The sequence below is a fragment of the Manis javanica genome, chromosome 6, assembly GCF_040802235.1.
Source record: "Manis javanica isolate MJ-LG chromosome 6, MJ_LKY, whole genome shotgun sequence".
Lineage (NCBI taxonomy): Eukaryota > Metazoa > Chordata > Mammalia > Pholidota > Manidae > Manis > Manis javanica.
Genome location: NC_133161.1, coordinates 93,704,824 through 93,716,176, shown reverse-complemented (window position 1 = coordinate 93,716,176; position 11,353 = coordinate 93,704,824). Strand labels below are relative to the sequence as shown.

The following is an 11,353-nucleotide window of genomic DNA, read 5'->3' as shown; positions in this document are numbered from 1 at the left end:
CTACATAAGGGTGACTATGTAACTCTTAAGGAAACAGGCTTAAATATTAGCTGGGCTGAGTTGTATTTGGTATGAGGAAAACCTATGTGGTTGTAGATTTGATAAAAAAAGGGTTGTGACATATTTGATAGGTTAACAAAGTAAGGTGTTGTCTCTCCCTGGCTTTAAATCCTGAGAAGTTGTGTTTGGGTATGTTAAAGAGAGATAACAGAAATAGAGTTACCAACGGAAGCATGCAGGGGTTGTGAAGGCAGATCATTAGGACTGTTGTTTGAATCAGTTTAGACCTGACAACGTAGACGTGCTTTAGGTATATGAAATTATAATTTTATATTACTTCTGATTGAAGGCTATATACTTTGGATTCTAAATAGATTATTATACACATTTGAAGGATCTGGAAAAAAAAGTGCTTTTTTCTTGTGAACAAGTTTCCTTATGATTGGTTGAGAGAAAAATTCTTACCCTACAATTAAGAAAAAGGAAGACACCCACATTTCTTGTTTTTTGGTTTACCTCAGAAAACGCACCCAATTTTACAGTGATTCGATCTGTTTGGCATAGCTTTAGGGATAATCCTTGGCTTGCCCCGTGACCTTGACGACTAAGCAGAGAGCACGGGGCGTACTAGGGAGCACCAGCACCACCAAGTGGCCTTGACTAATTCAACAGCTCCTCGGAAATAAACAGGATCCGGACGTACCCAGCCTCCCTTGTCTATGGTGAACACGAGGATTTAACTTGCGTACCATGGAATCTGTTGTAGGTGGTTCTGACTATACGCCGCTAAATCACACTATTTATAGGACAAGAAAATGGAGTTTGGCGTATATTAAAGATTCTTGGCTTTTTTTTGGAGGATCTTTAGCAATACCTGTATTTATTTAGAAGTAGAGCTAACATCCTGTTTAAAGTTAGGTAGGAATTTACGAAAGCTAAAGAACCACTATCACAAAGTGAGTGATACAAATTATCCTCTCCATGAAGAGTGTAGAAAGTCTAAGGAGTCCAAGGAGAACTTAGTTTCTGTATATGCTAAACTACTTCCTAGATAATAGATTCTTTCCTCGCAGTAGGGAATGGTATTTCTCCAGGTGTATAGCAAACAAAATTCTGGTAAACTTTTCATTCCTTGTAGCTGCTTACTATACACATTCTAGTGTAAAATAATACTCATTAATGGGAATATTTGAAAAATACGGAAAAGCAGAATTTAACAGCAAGAGGAAAATGCAGTTTATCATCCCTCTACTAGGAACAATCGCTGCAACTGTGCTGTCATTTGGTACACATCGACCCTGAGCGCAAACTCTGGAGCTGGGCTACTCAGGAGCCGGGAATTGGCAAACTACTCATCTGCCACGTGCCCCTTCCTCACCTCTAATAGTTCTGCTGCGTACGGTTGTTAAGAGTAAACAAATTAATATATGTAAACTTTTCACAATAGTGCCTGTATATTGTGAACACCGTTAGCTATTGCTTTTCTACTCCTGTGTTTCCTCCAACTCTTCCTTACCGTTAGGATACTATGCACCAGGTGTCCTGCTAGAAACTATTCTTGTGTTTTCTTCTGGCTTTTTTTTTTTGGAGTTTCTTTGTTCTCTCTTAATAGCTAAAACTGTATTTCAAATATAATCTTGTATCTTTAAAAATGGTATTGTAATATTTATTAGTATAATTTTTAGTGATTGGTAAATATTATTGTCTTTATGTTACTATTCAGCCCAGCATAAGATGATGACACAATTTGGATATGTGGATTTTAGTAACATGCAAAATGAAGAGAAAAAAAAGACAAACATAAAGGTTTGTTTTCCCCTCTTAAAAGAATAGAACATGATGTATTTTGCAATCCTAAATTTCTGGTTTTATACTCATTGGGCTAGGTTCATTTAGTTATTTTTTCTCTCATTAAGCACCACCTACATAATCTATGTACAGTATATGATGCTAAACGCTTGGGATGTAACAATGAACAAGGTACTTTCCTGAATAAATCTGAGGATTGAGATACTCAAAGTGATGCAGAGGGAACACTGGGAAGAGCAACTAACTCTGCCTGAGAAAAAAAGCTGAAATTTGAACTGGTATTGAAGGATAAATAGGAATTTGCTGGGAAGGATGTGGAATAAATTATTCTAGGCAGAAGAATCAGCAATGAATAAAATTAGAAGTTGGGAACTATCCATAAAGCACTGTAGGATTGCCCATAAAGAAGTGTAGTGTGCATGGTGGAGCAGGAGGCAGGATGGGAAATCAGACTGACAATGCTGCTTCGGCCTAGAAATGAAATCCAAATGTATAATTTACCCAGTAGAAAAAGGGGAATACATACAGGTTTTAAATTGTGGAAGTAACCTGTTTAGGTAGATAATGGTGACATGGAGCATGGACAGGAAGAGTGCAGCTAGTTTAGATATACTAACATTAGTCATGAGGCAGGTGTAAAAGTTAATGAAAATCTGATGATTAGAATGAAAGGATATGTTCTGAAGTAAGATACAAAACATATGTTCTGAAGTAAGATACAAAAACACTCAATAGGAAGTAGGGTATGTTAGTACAGGAAAAGCAGATTTAAAGGTTTCTAGCTTTTACAAACTTCCAGTTATAAAGTCAGTCATGAGGATGTAATATTCAGCATGGTGACTATAGTTAATAATACTGTTGTATATGTGAAAGTTGCTGAGAGATCTTAGCTCTCATAACAAGAAAATAATTTTCAACTCTGTTAACTAAACTGTGATCCTTTTCTAATACATGCAAATATCAAATCATTGTTGTATATATGAAACTAGTATGTTATGTATCAATTATACCTCAGTTTAAAAAAAGGTTTCTAGATTTGAGTGGAGAGATGATATTAACAGGTTGTAAATATGAAAGGCAAAGCAGTTTGGGATGGGAAGGAGAGAGAAGGAATATGAGGTCAGCTGTAGACATGGTGTGCATCTGTATGTCTATGCCACCAAGACAGGCATGGGCAACTGCATGGAAATCCAGATTCAGAGCTTGGGACAGGGATGGGAGCTGGAGTATTAGCTTTAGGATAGTCAGTATAACTGAAACCATAGGAGTATGTGAGATTATCTGGTTAGAGCATAAAAACAAAAAGAGGACCAAGAATGAAACTCCATGAAATCCTCACATTTAAGAGGCAAGCCAAGGAGGGAGAGTTAGCAAAGTGAAAGAAAAGTGAGGGAACAGTAATAAGTAGGATGAGAAGAAAAAGAGCTGCTGCAGAAGATAAGCAGAGTGACTGTAAAAGTTGGGGATAGTTCATCATGTCCAATGGTGGAGGACCCAAGTGAGAGGACAGAAAACAAGTCAGTGGGGGGCAACCCTGTGACTTTACCCATCAGTGACCTTAGCAAAAGGCAGTGTGAAGCTGAGGAGTGAATGGGGAGAGGGCAACATGAGACAGTGACAGACTCCTCTTCCAGTGTCTGCTAGGTAAAGGCAGTTAAGTGGGAGCAGAAGCAAGAAAAGCAAACTTTGGTGAAGCATTTTCAAGATGGAGATTTGAGAATTTCTGTAGAGCAGGGAGTCTGATCGGTAGTTTATTAACATAGCATATGACATTTACTTCATCAATTGGTCTGAAATTAAACATAAGATTTAAAAATAAGGGCTCTATTGCTGTATGTATTTATATACCTTTCTCTAATTTATTTCTCTGTAATCTTAGGCTGGAATACAAAGCTTTAATTTTAGGTTGTAGATGGCCTAGAATCACAACATGCCCTTCGTTCAAGGTTTTTATTTTAGCTTACCACAAAAGCAGTAAATACACAGTGCCAAGGATATGAGGTAAGGATGCAGGAAGGTGAATTCAGCTGCTTGCTTCTTGTTTTTACGGTACAAAAATTTTGTTGGCCTCAGCAGATCTATCAACAAATATGTCAGAAAAGCATGGTATTGTGGGTTTCTCCCTTCCCTTAAAAAACGAAACAAAAACCCCCCCTCAAACTCCAGGTATGTCAGCATCCAGAAATAACTTAAGGTGAAAACTGCTTTTAAGGAAGCCGTATCACCCAGGCCTAAGGTCTAAGTGCTGGGCCTTGAAACTACACCTATGCTGGGACACTCTTGCCTTACGTGTATGTCCATCTAGGTTCTTTTCATGGCAAGACCTCAAAGGCCCATAGCATATGAGGCAAAAGATACAAGGAGAGTGAGATTTCTTTCCCTCACTTTTGCTGGTTTTGGTAGAAAGGTTCATGTTCATGGAACATAGGTATACTGAGCACACCATTAACATTCCTCTGCAGTCCAGGAACTTTTGTCTGTCCTTTTAAAAAAGCAAAGCAAATTTAAGACATGTTTTCAAGCAAATGGCCTCATCAACTCAGCTAATTCTCTTGATTTTTCTTTGAACATCTGCACAAAAACACCATGTTTCCAATGGTGACAAGGGGTGTTTCTTCAGGAAATCCTATCAGGGAGAGCCCAGAAAAATCCCAAGATTTACTGCACTCTTGAAATTGCCACTTGGTGACCTTCTTGAGATGCACCATTAGAGATGGGTAGTTCATATTTAATATGCAGGGCAGGACAACATTAAGACTTTAGAGACTGCTTATGAGAACCCATAGACTTGAGATTTTTGCTGCATCCATAAATATGGAAGAAACATATAAAACAAATTAGTAAACTTCTAAAATTGTTTATTGTTTACATCTAAAGAGATACAAGCATTTTAAACAAGCTGTCAAATGTCACTTGATATCTTGAACATTTTAGTAAGTCTTGAAATAATCTATTTGAATGCTTGAGATGTCGAATTGGTTGTTTCAGTTTCTTTGAGAAGGTTTTAAGATCACAGTAGTTCATTTTCTTAACCTCTTGAAAGACCTATTTATCAGATTCTCTTATATCTCAGTACATATGTCTTTTAGAGTAGATGGTAGATATACTGGTGAAAAGCAATTAAGGCTATCAATGAGGGACACTTATTTGGGCTCCTCTGAAATCAGACACCTCACATTAATTTGTTTCAGGCAAAAAAGTGATGAAAAGTCCTTCCTGATCTTATATGCTTAGGTCCTGGAGCAAAAGTTTGAATCTAATTTTATTTATGCTAGACTAAGAATATTACTACAGGTAATACAGAAATCAGTGGTTTCAGTATTTTATTCCTATGTGAATATGAAGCAAAGCTGCAGTTTAGAAATAATCTGGCACATTGTTAGGCAACACTGACTCCAAATACTTGTTAAGAACTAAGTACGTACTTGAGCACGAAATGTATTTTCTGTATTTTTCATAGAATTTTATGTCCTTACTTTTTAATTAACATAAAACTAATATGAATTTTAGTATTTTGTTTCTAACTATCCGTATCGACATTTATTCAGTTTCTTACACCTACACATCTCTATATATTTATGTGCATCTATCTATTTACAATGTCAGCCTTTAGGTCATGTGTGGTAATTCTGGTCTGATTCCTAACCATCTGGTGCTGGCAGCAGGAAGTAGAGGTAGATCCTTACAAAATATGTTTGATTCCTGTTAACTTTAGCTAATTAGTCTGAAAATGCTTGGTTTGGATAAGAAATTTGAAAATGAAAATAATAACTAGAACTTGAGCTTTCTTTACATAAAAATTACCAGTGACAAAGAAAAAAAGGCTTGTATTATATTTAATAGTGTTAGTTCTGAAGACATTTCAAACTTCCATGAAGGACAACCTGGAAATAGTGTTCAGTGTAGAAACCAGTACAAACTTTGGTTAGTTTAAGAACAAAGTGCTTTAAGAAATGTTCTGAATGTTATTTTCATTAGAAAAGTGAAGGTAATTTTTATAGTTGTTTGAGGTGCTGTAGAACATCTACTGATACTCCCAGCTGTTTTACTAAATTGGTTGTCTGTTCTAAAACCCAAGCAAGGCTTGGATTTTCGGAATGTGCATGCTCCTGTGTTCTACAACATTCTAAAAATGAACAATCTACCCCACTAAGACTTTTGCTACAATTTTTGTTAAACTCAGCATTATTTTTACAGAGTCTTTCGTCTTTAGCTTCATCAATCTTTTTCTCAGCTAGAGCTACATGACAAAGGTTCATATCCTGAAGAGAGTCCAATAAATCTACAACATGGGGTTCTGAAGTGATTGATTTCAGATGTTTGAGCACATACTCTTCACACTGGCCAACTGCATCCAGAAGATTATTTATTTTACTGATCAAAGCTGAAGTACTGTCATGAAGATGACACCAGGAGAGCAAAGCACTGAACAAAAAATATAAACAAGAGTTAAATAGGAAAAGAAATTGAACAATCATGGCTTTTAGAATTTTTAATGTTAAGCCCTACATATCTGTCTTCCAGATAACACCAGGCAAAAATAAATTGATAATAATGCAAGTCAAAATCAGTAACTAATGATGGTAAAATGTATTTAAAAAAAATTATCTTTCAATAGAAATCAAACAATTGGAATAAATCATACAGACTGCTTATAATTCAGAACCCCTCCTTCACAGCTTCACATTCATTCACTTTTCCTGGTTTTAGATTTTTTCCTTATGACTATGTAGCTTATGTTGAAGAGGGATACAACTCAGAGGAAAGAGAGGAGGTCAGAAAAGTTAGTTTTTTCTTTAAGGACATCAAACTGCTTCTAGCCTAGTGATTCTCAATCTTGGATGCAAAACAGAATCACCTAGGGAGCTCTTAAAACAATCAAGACCAAGATCACACCCCAGACTAATTAAATCAGAATCTCTGGGGGTAGTATTTTTTTAAAGTTTCCCAGATTATACCAAGGTACAGTCAAGGCTGAAAACCATTGTCCTAATCATATAGATGCTTGCCATCAAAACTGAAGGTTAGAAAAAAGTTTTGAGGTAACTTCATTTTCCCAACTTTGTTATAGAGTAGATACTGTTTTGGGTTAACAAATTTCTTGAAGAAGATAAGAATCTTTCTAATTGTAATAAATATTTTTCTTTATTTTCCTAGTACAGAGAGTACTTTTATTTTTGACATTTCAGATTGTTCAGGTAGTCATGACAAAATAACGGTTGTGAAAAGTAATGATTTGAAAATGCAATCAATTATATAAAAGATATAGTAATAAACTTTCTAAGCTTATAAAATATTAACTTAACTTTGTGAAAATACTTGATCATTTTCCTGCTGTAGTAGACAATAAACTCTGACTCCTGACACTTGCATTTTCTAAAACCTCAAACACTGATTTTTTTTGTTTTGATAACTTCTATTTTCTAATCTTTTTAAAATCAGTGATTCTTTGACACATTTTATGTTTTTTTTCCTATAGAGGACAGTTTAAGAGGTATAAAGTATCAAAGAGGACAAGCCTGTCATGCTCCTACCTCCATGTGCCCTTTGACCACTTGGCTCTGATATATGCCATTATAACTACAGAATCCTGACAGGTACTCCATGTTCAGGACTGAAGTAAATGGAATTATTTTTCTATTACCAGGTATGATTTTCATCATGTACTTCTAGTCTAGAGGTCTGTCATATTCTGTTCTGCTACATGTGCAAGACTAAAAGCTTGATTCAAAACCTGACCTTTTTAATTACTTTGAGATATAGACTAGTGGCAGTTTAGGAAGAAAAAAATATACACCTTCCCATAGTATTTCTTTGCAATAAAGGACAACATCTGGCTCACACATTAAGTGGATGAATTGATGATTTTGGCTTTTTAAGTATTATTGTATGCTCTGCAGTACTCTTTTGTGGATCTAACACTAGGAAAAGCACTTCTGTTTAAACATTTTATTTTTACATACTACTTTTATAAAATTCTCAAGTAGGACTGAGGTAAAAATGACTCAGCATTTAAATAAAAAAAAATTACCTCAATGTTCCTCTGAGTTGTCCATAGTTTATAATGACGTCTGCACCTTCCTTATAACCTTGATTGAAGCCTTGTTGAAGAGTAACAGCTTTGCCAGCATCTACTCCATCTCTATAACCCTCCTAAAAATAAGTATTGAAGAAATGCAGCTGCAACTAACACCAAGTAAACCACTGTATCTTTTTCTAGAAAGTCATAGAACCCATTTAGAAAATTGATGAAATAGGCCTTTCCTGTGTTAACACAGTGGTTCTATAACATATGGAATAGCCTCACAAATAAAGTAGAAGGCTTCTCTCATAAAAGTTTATTATTGATTTATCCTATTTTTTTAAGTTCAGATTTATTTGGCACATTTAAATATAACAATTCCTGTACAGTTTTTACAAACCCTGTTCAACAATGGCTTCACAGAAAGGAAACAAGTCTGGTCCCTTGGCAACTGAGTGAACTGGTGTGGTTAGGTGAGGAGGGTGGTAAATAGGGTTACTGAAGGTCTTGATAATTAACTGAAGTAGGAAGAGAGGAAACTGGTGCAGCAAAAGGAAGGTTAAGTCTGGTTTTAGAAATTTTGCTTGATAACCTAAATTCACATAAACTGCAAAATCTCTGTGGGCAGAGATTTTGTCCTGCATCTCCTATGGTACCACAGCATTCAAAAGATGCTCAATACTTACTGGTCTAGCCCCAGCCTCACATAAAGCGTTCTGAAATTGACCACATAATTGTTGGTCCAAGTAAATACTACTTTACTGAAACAATAAAGGAGGGCAGATTTAGAGGCAATTTAATGATTGGCAAGGACATTGGGTGAAGGTGGACCTCACCATTCAGTCCTCATCAGTGAATAGTGAGACAAATTAGAGACGGATTAATTCACACCGAAAAGTAAAAGAGTAACCAACTTTATCTTAGCTAGCCATCAGTATTCATATTAACTTTCCTTTTTTGCCCTTTGACAACTTCAAGTTCATTTTCCTCATGTATCTTGAATCGCTCTTAACTTTGGATTCCTCACCCATTCAGGCAACGCATGCAAGCTGTGTACTTGTCCTGGACAGACTTAATTAGTCCCAGCAGGACGCAGGAAGGAATGGGCGGGAAAGGGTTGGGCCCGCCGCGCCGGCCCGACCCACTCTGGCCTCCGCTCTCGGGACCCAGCTTCTTCACTACTCCGCGCCGCTCTCCCCACTACCCGGCTCTCAAGGGGGACCCGCACCCGCCACGTAGTTTTACTTTGACTCGTCTCTGCATGTGACTCCGCCATTCCCGCTGCACTAGGAGAGCCTCGTCCGCTTCCTCGTCAAACACGTCCCCTTCCACTCCAGGGCCCCGGACCCAGGGAAGCCCTTGAACCCACGACATCACCGAGGCAACCACGGGACAGCCGGGCGCCCTAAGTGCCGTAAGTCCTTCCGGTCCGAGGGGCGGGGCCGGGACTGTGAGTCGTGGCTGGCAAGGCGGCTGCTCGTGCGCGCGCGCGCTGTTGGCGTTAGGGCTTCGCGAGTGGGGCGGGGCGTATCTGGCTACTGCTGGCGCTTTTCGCTCTCTGAGGTTTTGGGGCTCCCTTAGCGGACCCATAGTGTCGGCGTGCGCGGTTGTGGGTGAGACGGGTCCTTCTTTCGCGGGGCCCTCCCTCGCGGGGCCCTTCCGACCTGGACTCTAGCGGGAGGCAGCCCGGAAGCACAGAGAAACCCATTCCATTTCCGTCGCGGCTCTTCGGTGGTCTGGTTGTCGGAGACACTCGCGTTGCTAAAACCATTCAAGGTCGTCCTGTTGATAAGCGATTAGTGGCCGAGGGCTCCGTGTCTTTTAGACTCCCCCTTGGTTCATTTAAGATTCCCCAGCCCGACTTTTAAAAATTTGTTCGGAGAGTAGAGCAAAGCACAATAGAATGGGAAAGTTAGGTACTGCGGCCATTTTTGAGATCAATAAATTTTTATAGAGAGTACATTTATAAAGCGAATTCATTTCTCATTGACCCACAGTCTCCTTCACTAGCTCCGGTTCCTTCTCATATGCCCTAACAGTAGCCTACTGGCGGGGTGAGGCTACTCTGTAAAAACTCAGCACTGGCGAGGTTCTGACACGCAGTAAGGTACTGAAACAGATGGTGGTGGGGGGTGGGGGGGATGAATACCAGGAGTATTCCTGTCTTACCCTTTGCATGATCATCTGGTAATGATTTGTTTATTTAGCCAACATACTTCCTTGAACACCTACCTTTTGCCAGGCACCGTTGTAGATTTTTCCGGTACATGAATGAACGACATAGAAATTCCCAACTCTCGTGGACTTGACCTTCATGCAGAGTTGACAAAGGATAAAACAATAAGCACTTTATAAGCAAGTTATATCGTTTGTTGCAAAGTCATAAAGGATAAATGCTATGAAAAATAGTAAAAAGCTAAGTAAGGGGAACTATAAATATGTCGTGTGAGGGTGGGTTGTTCAGGTTATAATTTTAAATGTTCAGAGATAATTTTGCTTCCAACACACGCACACATCGATATATTACATATAGTAATATATAGCATATATATTTAAGTAATTACTATATAGTAACTATATATATATGTCTAATTTTCTTGGTAGGTCGATGGAATATGTATAAAACATTCTATACTTCGCCACAAAAAAAACCCCCTTAATAAACCAAAAAGAATAGAGGTTTTATGGCCATATTCTCTGATCAGAATCCAACAAAATTTGTAATAAATAATAAAAGTGACTCCAATAACTTTAACAATAATATTAGGCATTAGAAACACCTTTCTCAATAGCATTTGGATCAAAAAGGAATTAAAAATTAAAATGACATACACAATAAGTAATTAAAATCAGAATACTTCCTCCCAAAAAGCATGGGACCAAATGAAAGCTGTACTAAAAGGCATTTAAAAAATTTACATCTCTATACCTGTGAGGAGATGAGAGTTGTTACTTCTGGTTTGGGGGGAGAATTTATTTATTTAATTGAAGTATAGTTGATAAAAATATGAAACACTTCATGAATTTGGGTGTTATCCTTATATAAGGGACATGCTAATCTTTTCTTTATTGTTCTAATTTTAGTATGTGTGTTGCCAAAACAAGCACGGAGGCAATTCTATAGGCTTAAATAAGTCTTTATTATTAAAGAAGAAAGAAAAAATACGTAAACTTACTGTATATCTTAATTAGAAACAAAAATGGTAGGAAAGGAAGCAGTAAAGATACTAATTGAAATTAATAAAATAGAAAACTCCCAAACTTGCATAAATAAATCCAAAAGCTGGTTTTTTGATGACACCATAAGATAGAAAATCCTCTTTTGACCCTGATTTTAGAGAAAGAGAACAAATTATACAAGAATGGAATGAGAAAGGAGGTAATGATGCAGAAGGAAATTCAAATATAATAGATTACTAAAATTCAAGAGCAACACATCTGAAAACCTAGGAGCTATGAATGACTTTCTAAGAAAACTGACCCAACAAGTAGGAAATATGCAGATTAATTACCATAGAAAAA

At 37.4% G+C, this 11,353-nt stretch overlaps 1 protein-coding gene and 1 non-coding gene across 2 annotated transcripts; both read right to left on the bottom strand.

Annotated features, from left to right (window-relative positions):
* Positions 1–4,650: 4,650 nt before the first annotated feature.
* Positions 4,651–9,292, bottom strand: YAE1 (YAE1 maturation factor of ABCE1). The gene is made up of 3 exons (XM_017650879.2): positions 9,077–9,292; positions 7,841–7,962; positions 4,651–6,234 (listed from the first exon to the last, which is right to left on the bottom strand). The coding sequence occupies exons 1-3, from the start codon at positions 9,203–9,205 to the stop codon at positions 5,805–5,807; spliced, it is 681 nt and encodes a 226-aa protein (XP_017506368.1). The 5' UTR covers positions 9,206–9,292; the 3' UTR covers positions 4,651–5,804.
* Positions 9,293–10,832: 1,540 nt separating this feature from the next.
* On the bottom strand, positions 10,833–10,939 carry LOC118971041 (U6 spliceosomal RNA). The gene has a single exon (XR_005059294.1). It is a non-coding gene; the product is annotated as a U6 spliceosomal RNA (small nuclear RNA).
* Between the last annotated feature and the right edge of the window lie 414 nt (positions 10,940–11,353).

Excerpts from the sequence above, each read along its gene's own strand:
- YAE1 (XM_017650879.2), bottom strand. The coding sequence starts at position 9,205 with ATGTCGTGGGTTCAAGGGCTTCCCTGGGTCCGGGGCCCTGGAGTGGAA. Across the intron at positions 7,963-9,076 it reads ACATGCAGAGACGAGTCAAA|GAGGGTTATAGAGATGGAGT; the intron begins GTAAAACTACGT and ends ACTTATTTTTAG. Across the intron at positions 6,235-7,840 it reads CAACTCAGAGGAACATTGAG|TGCTTTGCTCTCCTGGTGTC; the intron begins GTAATTTTTTTT and ends TTTTTTGTTCAG.